The sequence below is a fragment of the Aquila chrysaetos genome, chromosome 3 (genome assembly GCF_900496995.4).
Source record: "Aquila chrysaetos chrysaetos chromosome 3, bAquChr1.4, whole genome shotgun sequence".
NCBI classification, from domain to species: Eukaryota; Metazoa; Chordata; class Aves; order Accipitriformes; family Accipitridae; genus Aquila; species Aquila chrysaetos.
The window spans coordinates 53175994-53200945 of record NC_044006.1 but is presented as its reverse complement, the minus strand read 5'-3'; the positions used below and the strand labels follow the sequence as shown (position 1 = coordinate 53200945).

The 24952-nt window shown below is 42.0% G+C and overlaps 3 protein-coding genes across 13 annotated transcripts in view; 1 reads left to right on the top strand and 2 right to left on the bottom strand.

The window, feature by feature from the left end:
- The window catches only part of AKAP9 (A-kinase anchoring protein 9), a 123160-nt gene extending 118155 nt beyond the window's left edge, over positions 1-5005 (top strand). For all 11 annotated transcript variants that reach the window (XM_030008497.2, XM_030008499.2, XM_030008498.2 and 8 more), the window contains 5 exons: positions 163-395; positions 1387-1472; positions 2278-2353; positions 3609-3748; positions 4426-5005. In XM_030008497.2, coding sequence (XP_029864357.1) covers positions 163-395; positions 1387-1472; positions 2278-2353; positions 3609-3748; positions 4426-4469 — 579 coding nt within the window. In that variant the 3' untranslated portion in view covers positions 4470-5005. The remainder of the gene's footprint in view (positions 1-162; positions 396-1386; positions 1473-2277; positions 2354-3608; positions 3749-4425) is intronic.
- Positions 5006-5402: 397 nt separating this feature from the next.
- Positions 5403-19054, bottom strand: LOC115339099 (lanosterol 14-alpha demethylase). The gene is made up of 10 exons (XM_030008511.2): positions 18811-19054; positions 17944-18042; positions 16741-16917; positions 11247-11373; positions 9916-10090; positions 9611-9730; positions 8978-9173; positions 8285-8380; positions 7164-7332; positions 5403-6508 (listed from the first exon to the last, which is right to left on the bottom strand). Exons 1-10 carry the CDS (start codon positions 18982-18984, stop codon positions 6330-6332), a joined length of 1512 nt encoding a protein of 503 aa, XP_029864371.1. The 5' UTR covers positions 18985-19054; the 3' UTR covers positions 5403-6329.
- A 1262-nt stretch (positions 19055-20316) lies between these two features.
- Positions 20317-23777, bottom strand: LRRD1 (leucine rich repeats and death domain containing 1). The gene is given in 6 exon segments (XM_041122249.1): positions 20317-20535; positions 21833-22060; positions 22062-23078; positions 23080-23205; positions 23207-23593; positions 23595-23777. Coding segments are annotated over 6 exon segments (2046 nt in total). The 5' UTR covers positions 23664-23777.
- Between the last annotated feature and the right edge of the window lie 1175 nt (positions 23778-24952).

Here is a 24952-nt window from a genome sequence, read left to right as displayed (position 1 = left end):
TGAAGCTACATTCAACAAGTGTGAGCAGTAGTGCAGTCTTCTCCATGATAGCGAGAAATGAATAATCACAGAAATGCTGTAGGGGTAATGATGTCAAAAGTCTTAGAACTGTAATCATTCTTGGAGCTTATGGGGCCTTTTTTTTTTTTCTCCTTGTTGTAGAGAATTTATGGCAAATACCTACGAGCAGAGAGCTTTCGGAAAGCTCTCATATATCAGAAAAAATATTTGCTGCTGTTACTAGGCGGATTCCAGGAGTGTGAGGAAGCCACGCTGGCCCTCATTGCACGAATGGGTGGACAGCCTTCCTACACAGACCTCGAAATCATCACACGTCATTCAAAGGGTTTTACAAGATTTCGCTCTGCAGTCAGAGTGTCCATCGCAATTTCAAGGTAAGCTTGAATGAAGTTCGATTTCTAACAGATATGACTGTGCAGTTTAATATATACTTTTCTAGCTCTCTAGTGGAATCTAGAACTTGTCATGTTCTATCCTGTTGAAATTACACATTTTTGGTAGTCACGAATATAGTAGATACTGTGTAGGGTGACAAGGTGAGCAGAGCATAGAAAAAATCTGTAACAGGAATAAGTAATATTTGATAATCAAAGATGGAGTATATTGGATAAAGTCATAATATTAGGAAAAAAATTATTAGCAATTCTAGGGTACGCACTTACCTACAGTGGTATTTTCTGCAACTTAATTTCCTTTAACGGTTAAATTCTTACGCATAAGTATAATACAGATTTATGAACTAATTTTATCTGTCTAGGTAGTCCTTTGAATTAACAAGGCTTTAGGTCTCAGACTGAGGATGAATAGGAATAGGTGAAGAAGAACAAGTGAAGGTTACTACTGCATAGTACTGCCATGTTGCTAGCAAACCTTCTTCTCAAAGGTTTGAACCCCCAAGCACTTCTGCTTGCTCTTGGTCTGAGCCTTGTGTGTAGTATAAATTCAAGGAACTATTCATGTACCTGTTGTAAGTGAGGCTTTTACTCGTAGCACTCTGTAGTCACAATTTTGGGGACGTGATAGGGCAAAAAGTGTATTTAGCATGATTTTAAAATGCTGATGTCCTGTTGCTTAGGTGCTTGAGCCATTTGCTCTCCATTTGGACTTATGCAGCACCTCTGGAATCACTGGAATTGCAGAAGTGAAGCTGAAAGCAGATTTGGACAAAAGATGTTTTTCTTAGGGATGTGTATAAAGACGTTTTCTACTTGATCTTCAGTTTTTAGATGCCCATCCATTAATTTTGCTTGGTGTTCAAGAAATTCTTATGCCTTCTAGAATACAACAAGCAAGATTATTTTTAGCAGACTGTTTCATTTATCCTGAAGTTTTTTTGTTTGTTTGTTTTTTTTATTTGAAATGCAGAATGAAGTTCCTGGTTCGTCGATGGCACAGAGTTACAGGTTCTGGTATACTAAGTATCAATAGGGATGTCTTTAGCCAGAACACAGGTAAATCGTAGTCCAGTAATGACTGAAAAAATGGTATTCACAAGTCACACCACTGCTTAATGGAAGTGGGTTTTTATTTGTATTTTCCTCATGTGGAATGAATGGGGTGCTGTTCCCCCTTCCTTTTGCTATAATTGCTTGGATTAACGTATTTCTCAGGTTTCTGATAGTTTCCATGCTCAGCACAGACACTAATCTATTTGCTTGCTCTTCAATCTTGTTTTGCTCCATTGTGGATGGGATTTAAAAAAATATGGCAACTTTCCCTATGGAGTGTGTTTGTAAAAACAATTTTAGCTGCATCATTGGGTTTCTCTTAAGAGACCTGCACCCCCAGCTCCGAGAGAGGATGCTGAGGACAGGGACGGACAGAGGAACCATGGTAACTACAGGACCCCACAGTGGTGACAGAGCCTATTTATTGACCAGCCCTCCCTGGCCTTTTTCTCAGAACAAAAGCCTATCATTCTTTTGTTATAGCTTAAAGTTTGGGAAATCCGGTTTTCTGTTTGCTTTTTGGTGGGAGCCTAAGGAGAATCAGAAGCTTCTTTATTAATTCCTGGCTATCTAGGTCTGCACTAAAACTCTGTCCTACTCAGTCTGTGAAAGTTTTCTCATGAACATCAGTGAGGCCAGGATTTCACCTCTGGTTTTCTCTGAAGCAGTCTGAAAGTGGTTTACATTTGTTGAACACCATTTTTGTGATATGCAAACAGAAAACTCACATTTGAGATTCCCAGGAAAGTGCAAAAGGTGTTACTTTTTTTTTTTTTAGTTCTCAAGACATTGCTTTTTATATTTCTAGGTAATGAATTACGGCCTGATTCATTCTCTGGTGGCATGGATCTCTATGGAGAACAAAGGCATTCCTATAGATCCAGGTCAGACATAGAGTCTCCTAGACCTCCTGTAAACTTTCAGCATAAGTATGTCTTATTTTAGAGTATCATTCTCTGTCAGAACACTGTTTAACTAAATGAATGCATCAGTGCCTACTGCTAAGGCTTGTAATCTTTGATGCTGTAAGATCTTTAGCTTTTTTTGCCTTCAGTGTGCGTTTACCCATCGCTTGATCAAGGCCAAAGCTTGCAGACTTCTGCTGCCTGCTTCACGTCATGTTCTTGGAACTGGTGGTAGATGACTGGGTGGAGCAAAATTTACCTCCGTCTGTAGAGCCTAGGCTTTGCGGCCAAGCAAACCACCGCTGCCTGTCCACCTTTCTGGTTGGCAGCGGGGTGTGGTGCAGGGAGGAGCTGCCTCAGGTGCCCTCAGCCGAAGGAAGGGAAAAGCAGGGCCGCTCGCTGGGGCTGGGGAGAGTCATCCGGTTACTGTGGGCCGGGAGGAATTACTGCGGCCTCGTGGCCAGAGAGCGGGTGGAAGCTGCTTGGTAGCTCCGCTGCTTGCTCTTGATTAAACCCTTCTGGTTGGCTGTACTGAGCTGCGATACCAGAGGTATCAGGGAATCGGATGCCACTGAAACCAGGTATTTTTTGTCAAAGGCAGCATTATGAGCGCCATCAGGCTTTGATGAGTTTATACGAAGTTGTCAGATCTTTACCGAGTATCAGATTCTAGCCATTTTGGTTCTTCATTTTTATATAAGCCACCTCAACATTTGTAATCTTAGTTTGTGGCAACCATAACAGTTTACATGGAGAAAATGTTTAATCTATTTTAGCCACTTTGGACTTTAACTTATAGAAAGTAACAAAGAGAGACTGGACTTTAACTTACAGAAAGTAACGAAGAGAGACAGAATCCTGTGTCCTTGTTCACGCAAGCTTCTTAATAGAAAAGCAAACTTGAATATGCCACGGCTTCTGCTACAGTCTCAGTAGGAATTTGCTGGTCAGTCTTTGTCCCAAAGAAATGCAGCAACTAATCAGGTGAAAACAAATCAGTAGAAAGGAAAGGCAGCTGGGAAAAGTGGTTTCTCTGGGGAAGGCAGTATGATGGCTTGGGCCATAAATGGCAGGGAAGTTAAATAGGTACGATGTGCTGGCTACCACACGGGTAAAGTAAGGGACGTGCAGTCAGTAAGGTATTCCTACTTACAGTATTTTGCTGTGTCTGCTGATACTTCGGTTTTATTTAAAATTTCACTTTTTAAAAACATCTGTGTTCTTCTGCCCCTAGGTTCCACGGTATGCATGCTGATTTAAACCCAGTCTCTTTCGCCTGTTCTCAGCTGCAGAACTATGATCCTGAAAGAGCTTTAACAGATTACATCAATCGGCTGGAGGCACTACAAAGGCGGCTTGGCAGCGTGCAGTCAGGTAAGGGCTCAGGCAGTCCTCCCCGTGGCTCCTGGGTAGCACAAGGCACGGTTCCAAGTTAGAAAGCATGTGCTGGTTCTCTGAGACACGTAACAAACGTCTTTGATTTTAGGCATTTTCAGCCTTAGACAAGAGGCTATTCTGAGCTGTAGCAAAAAGCTTATTAAAAATAAAATTGTTAAATTCTTTGAAGGGAGACGTTCAAATGTGTGCTTTAATTATAGATTTTGAGTTTATTGGCAACACTTTAACTTTCTGTGATCTCTAATGAATATGCAGCAAGGATTCAGTTGGCATCTTATTAAGATTTAAGCTAGATGGAGGAAAATGTACCCAAAAGACTGAGGAGTGGGAGTACGAGGGGAATTTCTTCTCCTCCCACTTTGATTACAGAAGTTACAGCCTTTTTGTCCCATAGATGATGGTAATTTTTGTGCTGTAAAAGGAATACGTCAAGAAAATTGTCAAATCAACGGGATGTAATTTATCAAACTTGATTTTTGCAGTTACTGTGTCAAAGTCTTACTTCAGCATAAAATGCATCATTTGAGGAAGCTTTCTTAAAAAAATTCCCATGTAAAATCTTTTGCACTTATTCATCTAAATAACATGTCATTGGTGAATCCTCATCTACTTATTCCAAGTAATCTTGATGAAGATCTTTCTCCCTCTTACAGGTTCGACTTCATACACTCAGTTGCACGCGGGTATGAGAAGATAATAATACCCTTTCAACATCTCCATCACTGGCAGTGATGTTAATGGATTGCCTTCTGTAAATCTGTGCTCTTTCTGTGCTTTTGTATAATGTGTATATTGTGGGACCAATACGAACACAGCTAGACAACTGTCTACAGTTCCATCCTGGCACACCCACACAGACTGGGATTTATGTATATAGACACTTTGTGTTCATGAAAAAAACAAACAAACCCAAAAACAAAGAAACCCACCCCACCACTAAATTACGTGTATATTTGTGGAATGCTAATTTAAATGATTAACTTATGAAGTCTGTATTTATCAAAAGGGTGTGAAGATGAAACTTGTGTATTAATGAAATTGAGCTACATTCAGCAAAGTTTACTTGCACTTTTTCTGGCAAGGCTACTGAAGTTACATGACTCTCGTAATATTTGCTACGGGCAGCGCAGACAGAATATCACTTGTAGAGACCTATTTTTGTAATGGTAGAAGTTTTGAATTTTATGGGTATTTTGTCAAAGTACTGAAATAAAGATGACTTCATGCTTTTAACTGTGTTCAGGAACTCCTCCCTTATTCACACTGCACTCCTCCTACTCACGGTGGCTACAGCTTTACTTTTTACAGATTCCAAAATAATACTGCTACTGCCAAGAAGAGAGGACAGGTACAAGCTTGGTTTCTGAAGACCCTGATCACATCTGACAGGGCTGGATGGGAAGATACTGCACTCCCTCAGTTGCTGTGACTGATACAAACACAAAGTTTTGTAACGGTTACACCTGAGTTTAGAACATGAAGGCTGGGGCAAAGCCCTTGCTATGGTGAGCACTGATGAAGGGGGGAAGCTCTTTGCATGATTGACTTCATCCTTAAATTTTCTTACAAATTTACTTACAAAAGCTTTTCAGAATTGACAGAGTTGAGCACAGAAAACTTCCACAAGAGGTTTGTTTATAAATTTAATTCAAAGTTCCTATGAGCTCATTACCATTTATCACCACTCTTGAACCAAACATCATTGAACAATCCTGCATGAGTCAGTACAAAGCGAGACAACATTCAGCTATTTCACTTAGTTTGTGACCATTTTATACGCAAACATGTTATTTACAAAATTAATGTTTGTATCATCATATTGTTACTTTCACACTTACACCAAGCTCTTAGAGATCATTACTTTCAGAAATTTTTAGAAAATCGGTCATTCCTTTCTGAACCAAAGCATTTTACAACTGCTTCAAGTTAGACATTTAAATCATTTATTCTCAGAAAGACTTCTCTGTGGACATTTTGTAGTTTGCCTACTACTCAGCTGTACAGTAACCTTTTTTTAAATAAGTATGTATGTGGGCACTTCCAAGAATCAGCCGAGACTACACCTAGTTTGCTTGGAACAGAATCACAGGTATCAGAAGTAGAGCACCACCAAGTACCTTCCCCCTCTGTGACTGTTCCCTGGCCAATTTACTGTAGTTGGATACAGAGGTACGGTACACAGTCTTATGCCATATTATCTGGGGAAAGTAATCTTCAATTATTTTTCAAAAGCAAAGAGTTCCGTTTATAGAAATGACTTGTTTCTTCACCTTAAAGAGTTGGCATGCACCTTAACAGTGTTACACCAATAGAAAAAACACTTTTTCTTTTAAAAATGCAATGAGAAATTTGTAGAACAAGGAATTATACACAGCAGCATTAAATGGTGTGGGCAAACAAACAAAATAGATGCAAAGACTTTGCATGTGGTAGATTATTGTTGCTTTCCTAGCAGTAGATGCAGGAGTTTCCATTTGCCACTCATTTTGTCACAATTTTATTCAAAAGTCTGTTAGTTTACACAACTTAAATTTAAGTAAGGTTTTAGCTCCAAAATTTACAGTGACCTCCTCTTATATCTGATAATGGGGTTATTAGGTGTGTGTATCATAGTTGTGTAATTTATAGTCGGAAAATAGTCATTGATGAGATCAAATTCATACAAACGAAGCAAAGTAGACCAAATAGTCTTAATCTGAACATAAGCAAAGTTTTCTCCAATGCAGCGATGACGGCCTACAAGGAAAACCATAAAAAGCAGTTAGAATACTTAGTAAGTCACCTTTGACAACAAGCTAACTTTAAAAATTTTATGTGGACAGTAATTGCTTCTTTCCTTTCTGAACAACGTGGGGCTCTGATGCTGCACATACACCATTATGGAACTCCATCAACATCATCTTTTTATAAGCTGTCACTGCATAAAACAGACCAAGTCAATTGAATGAGATTGTGTTGTTTTGTCATCCAGAAAGCATTAATGTATGGATCACCAAAGAAGCGTTTACAACACTGAGAAAAGATACCAACCCTAACCCTATTGCAGTGGTATTTGCAAAGTGTTTTGGCAGTTACAACTCTATGCAGATTTTTGCTCTGCCTTAAACTGACTTTGTAGTACCAGGTTTTTACCTTGCCTTGAAAAGACTTGAGTCAAATATCACCCGTGCTAACCTCAAGATTTGTTTTGATTGCTACTCTGAATTATACACAGGTACTACTAACGCAAAACTATTGACTTCATTCTTTTAACAGCACTTTCACAGTAAGAAGACTTTCAGGCAGCAATAGAAATTAAAAAATACATCCTCAGACACTACAGCGTGGGGAGGTGCTGTACAAGATGACTAGTGTGAGCCACTTTAGTAAGGTGCTGTGTTTTCTTACTCACCAGCGCCAAATGGAACATACGCAAATTTCTCTCCAGCTGCTGGGTTATCTTGGAGATACCGGTCAGGCTTGAAGTCTAGAGCATCTTTCCAGGAGTCCCTGAGTCTGTGGTTAACAGTGGGAGATACACAGACCTGATGGCCGGGGGGAATGTTATATCCAGCAACAGTCTACAACAGAAGAAACAAGACCCCACACATCACAAAATGTCTCCATTTGTCTTTTTAAAATGTTACCTGAAGTGCTACATTGTGAGGCTTGAATTTCAAAGGAGATTTTGGCTACGCTTGTTTAAAATTAACAGGGCCTAACACTTTATTGTTTTACTTGTAAAGGGCACAATGTTCAAGTAGTTGCAGGAACCTTTCAGCTGCTTTAACAAGACTAGCAATTCTACAGAAAGACTTTTTTAAAAAGTGAATGAATTTAAAACTTATAGAAAGCACTTGTCATGGGAGGGACATCTGTGCAAAAAAATATTGACTTACTTGACTTTCTATTTGTACAAACAGCAAGTTTTCTTTCAGATATACCTAGCTTGTATTGTATTAAGTGCAAGCCAAATTTTTCCAAGACAGCTAGCTAGCTAGCTAGATTTTTTTTTAAAAATACCTGGCAAACAAAAAATATCTTTAAATGGTAGCACCAAACTAAGCTCAAGTGAGACTGATTGATAGCTAAAACAAAGGGTCAGTGTTGCTGAATAAGACTGCACGGGGCTGTTACTAGGTCCCCTCAGAGCCCTCCCTTTTCCAGGCTGAACAAACCCTGTTCCCTCAGCCTCTCCTCATGTGACAAGTGCTGCAACCCCCTGCCATCTTGGTGTCCCTCTGCTTGCTTCACTTCATCAACATCTTGATTGCTGGGGGCCAGAGGGGTCCAAAAGTGGACACAAATAATTCTACATGAAGGTAACAACTACCAAGTTCAAGGTATTAATTGCTTTCCTCAATCAACACCAGCTACACTCTCACTGGTGTAACCCAGGCTGTCATCAGCTTTCATCCCTGCCAGCAAACACTGCTCACTCTTGTTTTCCTTCTGCCAACCAGGACACCCCCTACCCAGCCTTTTCCAGCCCTGTTCTGCTGAAGTGAAGTTAGCTCCAAAAAGTGTACTCACCTGGGGAGTTCTGGCCATTCTCATCATGGTCATTATAGGAGGTCTAAGCCTTAAAGTTTCTTTTAGACAGCGATCCAGCAAACTGAGATCCTTGAGCTGAAAATACAGGGAAAATGATATATCAAAATATACCCAAATTTATTCAAGACAAACAAAATAGTATTTTATACCATTTAAAAACAACTTTTAAAAAAAACAACAGTAGGCAGCTCATATTTACATGTACTTCATCAGCTGACAATTTCTTTTTTTTCCATTTAATTCAATTAAGGAAAAAATCTCTGACCAGTGCAGCCAAATTCAACTAGTTTCTTACTAATCTGTCTCATGAGTGTTTTCTGATGCCTAATTAGAGAACAAGGTCACACTGCATCCCTTTCCTTAGTGGGAACATGAGGATTCTCCTCTACAGAACTACCATTTCTTAAATAGATGTTGTAGGAACTATAATCTCCTTAACCAACACTGATTAAATAAACGAAGTGGCAAGCTGATAATTTACTTGGAGAGGAGGAGATGGAGGAGATATATTGGCAAACAGTGTTATCAGAGAGTGACTATGCCAGATTATGAATCTAACATGAAGCATATGACTATATTTCACATTTGTTTGTTGTTTTGTGGTTGGGTTTTTTTTTTTAATAAGCATCTAAAAGTATAAAAATAACCAGCGGGAATATGTAACATACAAACCTGGTCATAAGTTAATGGTGGCAAGTCATCCCCACAAACTGCTTTTTGTTCAGCATAGCACTGGTCCTGTATTGATTTGTCTCTGGCTATGAAGAAGCCAAGCCAAGCACTGGTGGTGGAGGATGTGTGCTGCCCCGCTAGCAGCAACCCAATAAGCATTCCAGCAATTTCATCATCTGTCAGCAGACGGCCATCCCTAGGTTGAAGGGTGTTAGGTTAAGAGCTTCATTTGATCAGGTTTCCAGTTACAGTAGCATTTACAATTTCTTCGAATGTACTTCCTTCTCCTTCTTCTCTTTTGTTGCCTACCCTAAATGGAGCAGTGAAAGATGTAGGGATAGGGAGAAGGGAGAACAGAGGGAGAGACACTCTCTAGGAGCCTTAAAGAAAATCATTACTGAAGAGCCAGCAAAGAGAAAGGAAGAAACATTGGGAACACTGATGAAAATCTCAGAAATCTGAATAACCATTTACAAGTATAGTTTTTAAGAATACAAGCTAGGACCAATTGCTGGCAACAAAATTCAGAACATGAGAGAGTATTTCTTATGTTTTGGTAGATAGTTTTAACTCAAGAGCTCAAAGCTGAAGTAAAACATCTATAAATGACAAGTCTTCAAACCCTTGGCTTACTTGTATGAAGCATCAAGCAGAGTTTGGAGCATGTCATGCTCCTTTTCATCAGACTTCCGACGTTTCTGGATAACCTTGTAGAAAATATTCTTTATTTCTTTGTGTGCTCGGTCTCGACGTCTGCAATTCAAAACACTTCTATTAGCAACTTTATACTAAGTTATACATAAAATGCTTATGAGGATTTATTGGGATGTCTAGAATAGCTAACAAACAAGAAATGGGGGGAAAAAAAACAACAAAACCCAAACAACAAAGATGTTTAGATAAAATGCTTTAGTTGCTTCATCTGTTATTTCCGGTACCTGAAGCTGGGCAGAGGTAGCCAACCTGGCAGAAGCCAGGCAGCATGAGTAAAACCCCCATCCAAATCGGCATACAGCTGAGCCACCTTCTCATTCAGTAAGCTTCTTATTTCTTTCCCATGTAAGCAATGACTTGCTGTCAAAATGATAAGTTCTGAAAGGGCTTCAAACAGGTCTAAGGAAAGATTTGAAAAATATTACTGAAGATGCATTTCAGGCAAGATGTTATGTTTTACAGGTTATTCTTTATTTTTATTTTGTAGAAGAGAAAAATAAGTAGCTAACTGGACACAGATTAATAATTTAAAATAGAGTTTTAGATCGTTTTACTAGGAGAATGAAGCATCTAATCTTAAATTTCTGCATGTCTTATCAGGTCTCTCTTCAAACAACTTTTTAATTAGATGGCTGATTTCAACAACTTTTTTCTAAGGTATTTTTTTTCTATAAATTTTTCTAGGAGCTAGTGATCCTTCCGAAGTAAGGCATGCAGCACAAGCTCAATCCTTAATAAATACAAAAGAATTCAGACAAAAACTTAATCTTGAAATCCAAACCCATGGGAAACCAGTTAGTTTTGCTGCTCAATGAATTATTTTAAAATAATAATACTTATACATTTAATATAACATATAATTTTATTTTAATTATAGAAATATATTATATAAATTATATAATCATTAATACAATTTATATTGTATATTTTATGTGAAAGTATTATATATTATATGAATATTATATATTTTTATAACATAAATATATATGTTTAAATAAACAGTATTTCTGACACTGTTATGCCACTGTGGGCTTGCAACAATAGTGATGGGCTATGTCTAGCAGGCTAGCTGGGAAAGACAGGTGGGAAATAAAAGAATTCCACTTAGATCACTAACCTAACCTTATCAGCTTCAAGGATGCAGTTCTCCAGTGCAGAAGTTCTCTGAGCTAAGATCTCTGACAGGCTCTGGGAAGCCAGAGCAGTATCTTTTCCTAGGGATTAAGAGGTGGTTACACTGAGCCAACTCATCTCATGCAAAACGAGCATGATTCAGCCAGGCAACAGGTACACTCTCTATTAGCTGACTGAGAAACAAAAAGATAGTCCTTTACTCCTTGTCAATGATTTTCTGAGCGGCTTTATTCTCCAATACCCTTAAACTTGATTAAACAAAATCTGTATTTTGCATGTTTCTTCTGATGTTTCGTACAGTTATACCTATGTCATTTTTCATTTCTTTAATACTGCAGTAAATTATTTACAAAAACATACTGCATTGGCCTTAATTCCTTCCCAGAAAATCTGAAGAAAAAATGCATCTGGGCTTGCTTACTTTTTTCTCCACTCTCTCCCCATGCTTTGAAATACTCCTTTGTTTCTTCCTCAATCACAGATACATGCTGTTTAAACTGGGCAATATTTAGCCCCGTTTTGAGCATCTTCTTCTGTTCCAAAAACACCTAGAGGAACCAAGACAGGAAAAGCAATCAGTACAAGAATAACCATATTAATGTAATTAACAACTTACTATCATTTGTACTACAAGAACATACAGAAGTAAAAAGAAATTATGGTTAGGATTGTAGAGATACTCAAATTTAAATAATAGATAATATTCCATTTTGAATATCCAAGTAAAATACTAGCTCAAGGGAGCTACAGTACCAAAACCAGAAAGTAATTTTAATACCTTTGTTAAACTTTATCCCTGAAGATAAAAGAAGCATTCAAGACTGAAATATGGAATGCACTTTAGATCCATAATCACAAACGTAATCAGACCTGTCCTTGCAAAGTCTGGATTCAGTCTGTGTTCCTTGTTATGTGGCCTCCTTGCTTTCTCTTCCCCAGAGCGTCTGCCTTCTCTCATGCAGTAATACCTTACCCCTGCTCTAGAGATGCACCTTTCTTTTACAAGGCCCTCTGATCTCACTGCCCAGGAAGTCAGAGACAGAAGCAGGAAGCAAACTGCTTCCTAGGAAAATGGTGAGCTTCACAACCTTCTCACCTCTTCCTCTTTTTCTTTGTACAGACTCATAGCTAACAAACCTACTGGTAAAAAGCCCATTATTAGATGAGAACCATTCAATGGATTGACAGGACATCTACTCAGAAAATTATTCAATGAATTTTTAAGGCCTTGTATACGGAGGGGTTAAAAGATGGAATTTTGGTCTGTGGATGAACACTGGGGGAGAAGTAGATAGCCGAGAAAAACACAGTCAGCACAGAAAACGGATGGTTTTTTGCCCATTGCTTGGAATGCTGACCACGGAGATAAGAAAGCTGAGCAATACTGGGGGAGGACATGCAGCGGGCTGTTGCACGGTACAGCTGTGAGCACGGTCGGCACGTGACTGCTGGATTATGACAATATGCCGCCTGTACAAAGGCCATGAACCAATAGACAGGATGGCTATGGCTCATGCAGCACGCCTGGCCAGCAAGTGCATGCGTCATAGGCTTCCTATGTTGCAACCAAGGCGTGTTTTGGCACCCGCTGGCCACGTGTGCCAAAACCCGTTCCTCTGCAAATGTATAAATACCGGGATTTCCCAAAGAGCATTGGGCTGGTGTACAGCAAGGCCACCGTTGCCTCCGTGGGGATGCCCACGTAAAGCTAGCACCTACTGATTGCTGGGCTGAGCTCGTGGCGCAAGACGGCACAAGAATGTACGGATGGTCCACCTTCCTCATGGTCCTCAGGTCGGTATGTTAATTTGCTTTACAAGATACCCTTAGCATAACGCATGTCTGTAGTTAATAAATGCTTGCTTTTTCCCTTATAGTCAGTGTGTGTTCGCCTTCTTGGGAATCCTCAAAACCACCCTAAAACAGCCCTTATTATGAATTAGGGCATCTGCCCTTGTGGTGCGTTAACACTGGCTGGATGCCAGGTACCCACCAAAGCCGTTCTATCACTCCCCCTGCCCCACCTCAGCTGGACAGGGGAGAGAAAATATAACAAAGGGCTTGTGGGTCAAGATAAGGACAGGGAGAGATCACTCACCAATCACCATCATGGGCAAAACAGACTCCACTTGGGGAAAATTAACTTAATTTATTGTCAGTCAACCAGAGTAGGGTAATGAGAAATAAAACCAAATCTCAAAACACCTTCCCTCCACCCCTCCCTTCTTCCCGGGCACAGCTTAACTCCCGGATTCTCTACCTATCCCCCACAGCGGCGCAGGGGCACAGGGAATGGGGTTACAGTCATTTCATCACATGTTGTCACTGCCACTTCATCCTCTTCAGGGGCAGGACTGATCACGCTCTTCCCCTGCTACAGCATGAGGTCTCTCCCACAGGAGATGGTCCTCCACAAACTTCTCCAACGTGGGTCCTTCCCATGGGCTGCAGTTCTTCACAAACCACTCCAGCATAGGTCCATTCCACGGTGTGCAGTCCTTCAGGAGCGCACTGCTCCAGCATGGGTCCCCCACGGGGTCACAAGTCCTGCCAGAAAACCTGCTCCAGCGTGGGCTCTTCCCTCCACAGATCCGCAGGTCCTACCAGGAGCCTGCTCCAGTGCGGGCTTCCCACGGGGTCACAGCCTCCTTCGGGCACCCACCTGCTCTGGCACGGGGTCCTCCACGGGTTGCAGGTGGGTATCTGCTCCACTGTGGACCTCCATGGGCTGCAGGGGGACAGCCTGCCTCACCATGGTCTTCCCCACGGGCTGCAGGGCAATCTCTGCTCTAGCGCCTGGAGCACCTCCTCCCCCTCCTTCTTCACTGACCTTGGGGTCTGCAGGGTTGTTTCTCTTACGCGTTCTCACTCCTCTCTCCGGCTGCTGTTTCTGTGCCTGCTGCAACTTTTTTTCCCTTCTTAAATCTGTTCTCCCAGAGGCACTACCACCGTCGCTGATGGGCTCGGCCTTGGCCGGCGGCGGGTCCATCTTAGAGCCAGCTGGCATTGGCTCTGTTGGACATAGGGGGAGCTTCCAGCAGCTTCTCACAGAGGCCACCCCTGTAACCCCTCCGCTACCAAAACCTTGCCACACGAACCCAATACAGCCCTATAGATCTGTACTATACCATGAGCAATACACCAAAAACTGTCTTCCCACCAAGGGCTCTGCCTGTGCTATAAAGTTATTCACGAAACAAAAGTCATAAAAAGAAAGGTTACTTCCTAGAAACTTCTGTTTTCAGAACGCAGTGGGGACTCCAGCAGTCTATCAGAGGGTATACATGCCACAGAGCAAAGAGACAAGCACATTTTCCCTTGCAACATGCTAGTCCATCTGCAGCTTGATGGAGGCAGGAATGGCACACAGGAGTGAACACATCTCTGCCATTTCAGCTCCTCTCAATGGAAAACTATCTGCAAGAGGCTTGGAGGGAGGAGACAGAGAGTGAATATGAGTTGATACATAAACTATGCATATTAACAAACAATTACCAGAATTACTGGTAAATAAGTAACTTCCTCCTTTTAAAGAGTCATCGGTTACATTCTAACAAGTAGTCAATGTAAGGGGTGGCTCTTCTAAACACATGACTGAAAGTCATTGTCAGAGTAAGACATAGAGACTTAGCAGCTTGAGCAGAGAAGGGGGTCTCAAAAGAAAGTTCTGGATGATCTATCAACAGTAGATCACCAATGAAAGTTTGAAAGGCTCTCTAAATGCCTTCCCAGTAGATGTCTGAAATGAAATCATGGTGGTAGCACTATGCAAAAAACCCAGCTCACCTCTAGCAGAATGCATTCTGGCCACAACCGGACATGCTACCTCACTAGCTTCATACAGGGAAACACACAATTAGAGATAACCAGTGCATGCCAATAACAAAATCCCTATATCTCCTAGCTGTGGAAAACAGTAGCCCAGGTGATTTTCTGAGGAACCTGAATGTGCAGAGATAAAAAGGAAGAAGTCCTTCCAGTATCAAAGGTATGAATGAAGTAGACTTATCCACAGATACCCAAGGCTGAGTAGTATGAAAAGATTAATCTCTTGACTAAAGCAGAACTCACAGTCTAGGGAAAAAAATTAGGGTAACTCTAGAAAAAGACCTTAATTCCGAAAGAAAGCAGTATATGGTGGACCAATGAGGTAGGCCTTAATCAATCACCCCTGTATGCCTGAAGAACACAGTTGTAACAAATGCCCATTTCCAAGGAGCTTACAGAAAGTTCTGTAAAACTCTGGAAGAGTGAGTGAGATTAGATCTCATCGAAGAACTAGCTCTTGAATTAAGACAGACATTCAAATCCATCCATGAATTATAAAGTGTGAAAGCAGAAGTCAAGACAGCTGTAACAAGTGGATGAACTGTCACAGAACTAAGAGACAAACTAGCACCTTTCAGTTTCAAGCAGACATCCCACAATAGTCAGAATCCAAAGAATAAGCACAACACAGTGAAAATGTGGCCAACTTAGCAGCCTATGTCCGATTCACAGACACTTTTCTGAAACTAGTATATACCAGAGAAGAACATGAAAGATGTATTGCCGAGAATCATGTACCCTCTCCACTCTAGCAGCTGCAAAAGGGATGCCCGACTCCATTCCTGACTTCTTGAGGAAGACCTTTGGCTGTCAGAACTGGTAGAAACAAGTCTGTTAGAATGACCCTGCTTTTGGAAGAGGTCTCCTAGGACACAAGGAATAATCTCCTACTTCTTATCCAGGCTGCAGTCCTGCTGGTTTCATTCACAAAGGGATGGGAGGAGCTAAGCAAATTCATCAAGCACAAAAAAACCCACCACCCAAACAACCAAACAACCCTCCCCCCAAACTTTGTGATGCTGTCTATCCACAATTTAACACTTTCTGACAAAGCAGGAGACAACTAAGTTCTCCTTTACTTATTTACAAGGCGGCAAGTTGTTGGTAGTCAGTTGTATATGAGATTTCCAAAAGAATGGCATAAGAGCAACATATGTCACTGCAAAATGCTGGTGTGAAGGAAAAGAGACTAGTGATTACTGCCCCTAAGCCACATAATTAAGAGGGCAACAATCACTGCAAGTACTTTTGGCAGGGGAGAATGAAGAGGCATGCTAAGGAGGAAAAGTCTTGATGGCCACAGAAGCTATTACCGGTCAAATGACTGGCATTTATACAAACAAAATTAAGTCAAAGCTGAAAATCCAAAAATAAAGTATATCATATATCACAATGCTGTTTCTGCCACCAGACTACTCTGTTGTACAACAGGCTGTTGATGTCAACATATACTGAATACAGAGTCCCAGTGGAGCAAGTCTGTCCGCAGAAAAGTTGGTTTCTGCAGTTTAAGACTCCTACGTGCCAGACAACACAAACAAGAAAGCAACCAATGCTTAGCTCAGAAACAAAGCCACATGACACAGCCACTGTGCTTCCCAGACCCATGCAGACTGTATTCTGCAAACATATACAGACGCACTTTTGTCCAACCAAGACAAACCCTGCAGTGGAAATTGTCAAATTAATACTCCTGTTTAACCTAGATTTGGCCTGGCATAAATGAAAAATTATCTCTCTTAAAACCCTCTCAGAAGGAAGACCTAAAGTTGCTTGTAAGAGAAAAGTAAGCTGCAGTCAGTGGCGTGCTATAAGGGAAGGAAAAAGAGACTCACTTATTAGTTTTTCCTCTATGGTGGGATTAGATGGTTTCAAAAACAAAAAATAGCATCCAGACTGATGAATGGCCAGGTGGTACATAAAGCAAACTAAACATGTTCAGTCTTGATTATCTAACTGAGACAATTTACCTGCAATATGCCAGAATTGCGTACGAACACCATCATGCTGAGCCAAGAGCTCAGGGCTGCCTACTCGGAATTTAAATTACACTACTTTTCTACTCATCTTATATTTAAAATACATACCGTATTAGGGACATCATAAGCAACTCCCTTGCCAAAAACTGGTGTAGTTAACCGAGAGTATACATCCTCTGCATTCAAATCTTCATTTTTACTATTGAAGAGTAGAGCAGCAGCATCACTACCCAGTAAGTATGTGAATGTCTTGCCAACCATAGTGAAACTGAACACAGGTCCATACTAAGAAAGAAAAAAAATACCAGTTTATTTTAAATAAGAACAATGCAAATCATTAAATCCCTATCTCTTTCTGTACAGGCTTCCATAAATCACTTACTCTCCTAAGAAATGTCTAGAAATTTAATAAAGATAGAAATATTTTAAACCACATTTAAATTCTGTTCTCAGTATACTTACTAGTGATATCTAACGTTATAATCAACACACATGATCTTGCACATTTTAAAACCATTTAGTTTAAAAAAATGTAAATAAAAGATCAATTAGGCTACAAAAACTAGTAGGGAGATTACAGCACATATAGCCTCCAGTAATCTACAAACATTGTCTCAAAAAATTCTGCATTTGGAGTTATGCATTGGTAATCAAGAGCATGTAAGATTTTAAAGATTAAAGGTCATCTCCAGCAGACCTTCACATACTAAATTTGGCTTTCTCTAAGCTATCCAAGCTAAGATTTAAGCTTATGACTCTAGAAAGTTTTAGACAACGTGAAACAGATCAATAAATCTTATTTCATTGGAATTAAGGCTCTACTGCCTTAGTTCATTTCTTTTGGGCTGTTAGAGCATAAAAGCTACTGAGGTTTCATACACGAGCCCTTTTAACATTGGAGAGGGCCTTAAAATTCATCAGATGATTGCCTATAGAGGTGGTCAGCTACATTCCAGCCTGGTCACAGATTAGTAAAGAGTGAGATTAAAAGTTCCCAAGTAAAGCAAGAAATAACATCATGAAAATGGCTTTTTAATTAACTTGCGATTCAGCTGTGAGCATTACCCAAATACACAGACATATTTTTTAAATCTGAAACACAAGAGGTATCATCTCAGAAAACACTATGTCTCTAACAGTGATGTACATACAGAGATCAGAAGAAACCAGCACCTACTCTGCACACTCCATTCCACATTTGAGGTGGTAAACGAGAATGAACTTATTTTTAAACAGGTTCTAGACAGAGAACTTAATAGATACACAAAAATATTTTAGCATATGCTCAGCTAGTCATGTTAGAAAACATACCCTGTCATAAGCATTTTCCAAAAATTCAATGGGACTTTTTCCAAATGCAATTGCGTGTCCAAGGAAAGGGATGCTTGATGAAATATAAGGTGGGTATTTCTGAGGAAGAAAGAGAAAAGTACATATTGGATTTTCTTCAGAGAATAATAACATCATGTCCATTTACATAAAAACTAAACACAGAGGAGGCTTTATACATGTTTTGTTTAAACTCTTTTGTGAAAAGGCCAACTTTGGACAACTGATTTTTTTTTTTAGAGTAAGAGTGAGCCACATTTAAAAGCAGCATTGGTTAAAACAAAATTAATGCGATTAAGATTCTTGCTAACCTGCCTCTGAAAGCAAAGCAAAAAGTTACTGCAATGGGAAAGAAAGCAGCAGTCGACGATTTGTTAAACAGTCCCCCAAAAGCATCACCCTCACTTTAGCAACAAGTTTCATACATACATGGGAGCCTTCTTTTAAGCTGCACTGATGAAGCAGCACAGGGCACAGCCTGCGCCTCTACAAAACCTAGGCGCCTCTGCTTCACGTGGTACCAGCCAGCTGGGCGAAGGGACGAGCCGGTGCAACGTTCCCGTTGGAAACCGTCCCTGGGCAGGCTGCCGGGAAGGCTCCTCGCTCGGCAGAGCCTGCTCCCGCACACTTGGATTTTACCGCCCATTCCTTGGCGCTCCCCGGGAAGGGCCGTCCAGAGGCGAGCGCACCGCTGCCTCCCCGCCCGCACCCTGAAGGGAGGCCGCCCGGCTCCCCCCGGCCCTCGCCCTCTCCCTCCCTCTCCCCCGCCTCAGCGGGAGAGTGGCGCAGGCCTCCGGCCCCCCTGCCCCGGCCCACCGCCTCTCCCCGGCGGCGTCCCCCAGCGCCTACCTTCCGCTCGGACCCGACGTGGCGCCGGTAACCCAGCTGGTACAGGTAGCCGAGGCTCAGCGCGAAGGCGGAGGCGGCCAGCACCAGGGAGAGGGGGTTGCCGACGGCCACCCGCTCCAGCAGGGATCCGCCGACCTCCATCAGGCTCAGCGTCCCCTCAGCGCCCACCGCCATCCGCCGGGCTGCGAACCGCCGCCCGCCTCGCGCGCCGCGGAGCGGGGCCCGCCGCCGCCACGCCCCTCCGCGCTGGGCTGATCTCTGCCTATGTGACGATTCCCGGCGCCGGAGCCAACCGGAGGCCGCACTCTACGGGGTGACGGCGTCTGCCGGGCTGCGAGGGGCGCCATTGGGCGGGCGGGCGGGCGGGGGGCGGGGCGCCGGGCCCTGGTCGCTGATTGGCCGCTGGCTGAGGCCTCGCGCGTCCAGGCGGTGGCCGTGTGGCTGCGCGGAGCTTTGCCGGCCGGCGAGGGCAGCGTCGCCCCGGGCCGCAGCCCCGAGCCCCGGCCGCCCGGCGCGGCCTCTGAGCCGGGGAGCGCGGCCCCGCCTGCCTCCTCCCGCAGCTGCTCCCCGCCCCCGAGGGGCTGCCTGCCGCAGGGGCAACGCCCGAGGCCGCCCCGGAGCTCCTGGTCTCGAGGCGCCGCGGTCGTTGCTTAGCCTCCGGCGCGGTCCCGTCGCTGAGCGGCGGCTCGGTGGCCTCTGCCCTCCGCCTCCTTTCTCTGCAGCACCGCTCGGGCCCGCGGGGCTGCGGCAGCTCCCTGGCGCCACAGCCCTAGGGAGCGAGCAGCACGCTGCGGGGAGAGGCACGCCTGCCCGGGCGGTGCGCGTCGTGAACTCGGGGGGGGGGGGGGGGGGGGGGGGGGGGCGAGATGCGTGGGCGTGAGCTCGCGCCGGGATCAGGTAATCCACCCGGGACAACCCACACCAGGTAATCCACCTGGGTACCTGACCCACACCGGACAGTCCACCCTGGATAATTCACACCAGCTGACCCACACCGGCAGGAGAACCCACGCCAGAATGACCCACCCAGGATAACCCGTACCAGAGAATCCATTTGGCACAACCTGCCCGAGATGACCCGCCCGTGGTCATCCACGCCGGGTCACTCCCCTGGACAACCGGCTGTACTATGCCAGCAGCGTCACGCAGACAGCTGAGCACAGACACGCGTGCTTTGCAGCAGAAAAAGGTCAGTCTCGTCAATGACGGGACCCTGCCCAGCACCTGCTGTAGTGATCCATGCTTTGTGCATGCCGGGCCTTTGTGTGCCTCATGATCTCACTTGCAAAAATTGTGCCACTTAAAAAGATTTCACAGATTTTATTAAAAATCTGTATTAAAAATACTAAATTTAAGAGAGGATGCTTGGTTAGAAGCCATGGCAGATCACAGCAGCATACATGAAAAACTAGAAAGCTGTCTTTTCCTCGGTTGTGTGCTCCATCACCACCTTAATCTCATGATCTATTTATACTCTTTGGGGAATAGTTCAATGCTTACATTTTACTAACAGATCGGATGCCTGATACCACTCAGGTCAAGCTGTTGTGGCTTTCTTAGTGATGTAATAAATTTGGGGAGCTGGCCGATATCATTATTTGCAATTAAATGGACCAAATAGTCCAGTTCCCCTACGCTGTCTGGAATTCCGTTCAATGCATTGTGAGATATGTCCAGTTCCCCGAGGAAAACCAGTTTAGATTGCTCCTCTGGAATTTTAGTTAACTGATAAAGAAATAAAACAATGCATTTATTTGGATACAACTCTTTCTCTTCTGCAAAAAGTTTAAAAGATAACTTTCCTGCAGGCAAAATAAGATCCCATAATTTTATTCCAACAATAAAAGCTTCTGACCTTCGATTCTAGTGGAAGCTAATTTGGTATCTTCCAATAAAAATACGAATGCTGAGCACAGAAATTTGCAGGGAAGCTTTTTAGACATGACAACAGAAAGGCAATAAAAAATATGCAGTAGAATAATACCTCCACAGCTGGACCTCTACAAGTTCTTTTGGTCATTGTTATCATTAATGAAAAATTTTACCCTCTCAGAACACTCTAATTTTATTTTCTGTTTTCTTCAGCCACAAGGAATTTAAACACACCATTTTCTTCTTTTTGGTTCTATTCTTACTTTGGTCTTTTCTGATTTTTATTTTCCTTCTTGGAACTTCAACTGTTGTCCAATTACTGTGGAAAATAAAGCTCTTTGAGAAACGGACATAAGATTGCATACTTTTTGCTCCTGGTCTGAAGAAAACCAGCCCTTGGAAAGGATCATAACCACATCTGAAATCATATTAAGAAATCCGAGCCTTTTCTGAAATCAGATATGAAATACTGATTTTGCAAATTCTGGTGAAAGGAGAATTTTAAATGCCTAACTCATGAGGAGATTGTTTTGCTTTGTTCCTTAGTATTAAAAAAAAAGAAAAAGAAATTAAACTTTGGATTTTAGAAATGTGAAGCATTTTTCTCTGCTATGAGAAATCAGGGATCCAATATAGCTTTTCTTGTTTGACTTAGTGAAAGTCTAATGACCAACTAATTTTAAGAAGTATGACACAAGTTGGAAGGATTTGTTCATTTCACAGAGAGGAATCTTGGAGGCAGGCTTATCTACCAAATTCCAGCTAGTCATTTTGCCTCTTGACATCCATTGGGATGGAAAACACCTACATTCCTAATACTACTAGAAAAATAAAAAAATAGATGGTCTATTTTAGATCAATCCAATTATCAAAATATCACCTCAAGATACACCTCAGTAACACTATATAAAGTGAGGTTCATATCTAGTATTTCTAATTAAAAGTGTATCCTAATAGATTTTTGTCCAATTATGGTATTAAAAACAGGTAAATACGTACACGTTTTTGCCTCTTTAGGGGCTATTTTTCTGCTCTTCGTTCACTCTAGATGTATTCAAACACAGGAGCTTTTACATCTTTTAGGAGGAAGTCTATTGATAATAATTTTGCAGCACAACAATCTGTGCAACACAAGGAAATGTTCTCTTACCTTCCACCCATTCATTCGACACACTGTCAATGTCTCCAGCGAAGAAAGATGACATGTATCAGAAGGAAAAGATGCAAACTAGTTGTTTGATACATTTAGGTCTTTGATCACTTCCAGACTGCTAATCTGTAAAGGAATGCTCTTTATCTGATTATCTGAAATGTCACGTGTTTTCAAACATTTTAAAGAACACAGTTCTTCAGGAAATGAGTCAAAGTGATAATGGTGTTAACAGCAGTACCTGGAGAGCCTTCATCTTGGACACCAGTGCTGGCATACCATTATTGATTTCATTCTCACTTATATCCAAGTAACCTCATTTTGAAAGGCTGCACAAGCATGCAGAAAATGAGGACAGTTTATTTTTCTTTAACTCTAGCTGCTCCAAATCTTTGATGTCAGAAATTCCAGGTATTATTTCTGAAATAGAGTTGCCACTAAGATTTAAGGGTTTAAGATCAAATAAGGCACACAATGCATTTGGAAACTGAGAGAGCTTATTATTGCTGAGGTCAGCTTTGGTTATCCGTATACAATTTTTTAATTCAACAGGAATGTATCTTAATGCGTTTCCAGAAAACCCTATTTTGAAAAGGTCTTTTAAATGCGGTATTTGTTCACCCAGTGAGTCCAGTTGTTTTCTACTTACGGAAAACTCCTTTAAATGTTTAAGTCTGTGAATCTTAGCAGGAAGCTGAGTTAACTGATTACTATGTATAATGAGATGTTTCAACATGGTACAGTTGCAAAGATTATCTGTAATGCTTTTGAATAAATTTTTTGCAACATTCAAAAACTTAAGGTTTCATAAATACTCCACTGTATCTGAAAGAACCTCCAATTTGTTATCATCAGCTCTGAGTACTTTTAGTTTTGTCAACTGGGAAAGCTGCACAGGCAAAAATATAAGCTTATTGTTACTAATTGAAAAATCTTGTAGTTTCTTAAGCTCTTTAATATCCTTTGGTAAACTCTGAATCAAGTTCTCACATATGCTGAGTTTTACTAGATGAGGAAGATAGCAGAGAACCCTTGAGAATATTGAGATTTGAGTGGAATCAATGTTGAGTACCTTCAAATTTTTCATGTCAACTATGGTATCTCATAAAGTTTTTAGCTTGTTGCCTGCAAGCTCTAAAGTTTCAAGGCTTTCCAATGCAAAAGGAAATTCATCAGTGTCGTAGTGATTGAGTTCCTTAATATTTACAAGCTTTGACAATTCTTTAGGGAGACGAGATAGGTAACGGGTTGTGACTGACATTCAGTACTGTCAGTTTATGAAGTAAGTATATTTCTGGTGGCAACAGTGTCAGTGTATTTCTTTCAAATAACATGATTTCCAGATTAGTCAGATCACCTATATTTGAATGCAATGGTTTTTATTTCATTGTTGTGTAAGAGCAAATATTTTAAATTTTGGTTTTCAAAAGTGAGCAGAGGCATGCCCCCTAGTCCTTTATCATTTAGTCCAAGTGTGAAATGTTCAGCTTTTTCTTCAGGCAACATGTATGTTGATCCATTTTCTTCGCTTTCAGGATTCATTGCTGATGGTAATATGTCTGGTCTGGCATTTCCATTGGCAGCTTCTGAGAGGATTTGGTTTAGTTCTCCAGTATCCTTTTCAGGTAATGTAAGTAGTACGTGTTTTCTCACACCTGTTTCAGAGACACCTTGAGGCATCGTGGCAGCATTTATCTCAGCTGAGAATTCACATTCATACCTTTTTTCAGGTAAATCACTTCTTGATCTATTTTCAGTCAGTCATTTTATGGCTTTCCTCATTGCCAGCTGCTTTAGGAACGTCATGTGAAATACCACTCAAACTTTTCATAGTTACATCAGCTACTTTAGGATTCTCTGATGAATGCAATGGGTCTTTCCTGGCATCATTAACTGGAATCTCACAAAAGCTTTTGTTTAGTCCTTTTGTATTTAAACCACTTGGGATTTCATCTTCTTCCTTCTCCAGAAACATTGTTCCTTTTTCTCGGATGCTAATTGATTCTTACCATTTTTTTAAGAAACCAAACTGTAAGTGTGAAACCTATGTTTTAACATTAGCAGACTGAGCTAGCAACTGTAAGAGATCTTCAAAAAAATCTAGACTTCTTCCACATTTGTGAACTCTCCCACTTCTCTGTTTACCCCAAAAAAGGGATTATTTTACTGCAGTCCTTGCTACTTTAATACCTTGTTTTTCCAGACAATAGAATACAGATCACACAACATACATCAGAAATGAGCGATTTATTGCCTGACATTTCACTGAATAGCCTGATCTGTCTCGTAGACAATACACTGCTCAGCTTAGTGGACATTCCATAGTTCTCTAGAGCTCTGTTTGCGCGTTCTTCCTGCTTTAAACTTTAATTTACTTCATTGAACTTTTGTTCTCCTGCTACTAGTGATGTATCATAAACAGTATTTTCCCAACTTCACTTGACTGCCAGTTGACAAACCAAAGGTATTAGTTGGTCTTTTCCTCTGCCCTTACAGGCACAGTTATACCATCTTCCTCTGTAAGTCTTCAGACACGAGTCCCTCGAATAGATTTATGTTTTTTCCTAGTTCCTTTAATACAAGTCTTCCTGCCGATGGGGTAAAGCTGTGCAAGATTATTATAATATCCTTACCCCATATTAATAAAAAAGCTTTAAGGTCAAGCAGGACCTTTGCAAACCATGTACACTTTCTGTTGAGCCCGTACCTGCATTTTTTAAGTAACCGCCTATTTTCTGAAGCACATCTAGCTGCGAGCTAACAACGGTAGGGAAACCCCTCCCCATCTAGAGTAACTTTTCCCTGTCACCAAAGCAGCGGCAGGACATCTGGGCTGCAGGAAGGGTTTCCCTCAGGACCAAGGCCTTCCTCTCGGACAAGCCGTTGCCTTCCCCGTCCCGCAGGCAGGAGCGGCCGCCGAGCTCAAACAGCTCCCGGCCGGAGGCAAAGGGGGCCGGTACCCCATCTCGGCGCCCACCTCAGCCGCCGCCACACCGAGCCCTGGCGCTGGCCACACGGCGCGGCCTCCCCAGCGCCGCCGCCGCTCCCCTCAGGGCGTCCGCCCGCCGCCGCGGCAACCGACGGCGCCCCCTCCCCGCGGCGCCGCCGAGCGGCTGCGCA

Bases quoted from the DNA above. Each gene is read 5' to 3' on its own strand.
- LOC115339099 (XM_030008511.2), bottom strand. From the start codon at position 18,984: ATGGCGGTGGGCGCTGAGGGGACGCTGAGCCTGATGGAGGTCGGCGGA. The intron at 9,731-9,915 runs GTACCGGAAATA...TTTGAATTGCAG, and splicing joins CTACCTCTGCCCAGCTTCAG to ACGTCGAGACCGAGCACACA. The intron at 6,509-7,163 runs GTGAGTAAGAAA...TTTTCCTTGTAG, and splicing joins GTATGTTCCATTTGGCGCTG to GCCGTCATCGCTGCATTGGA.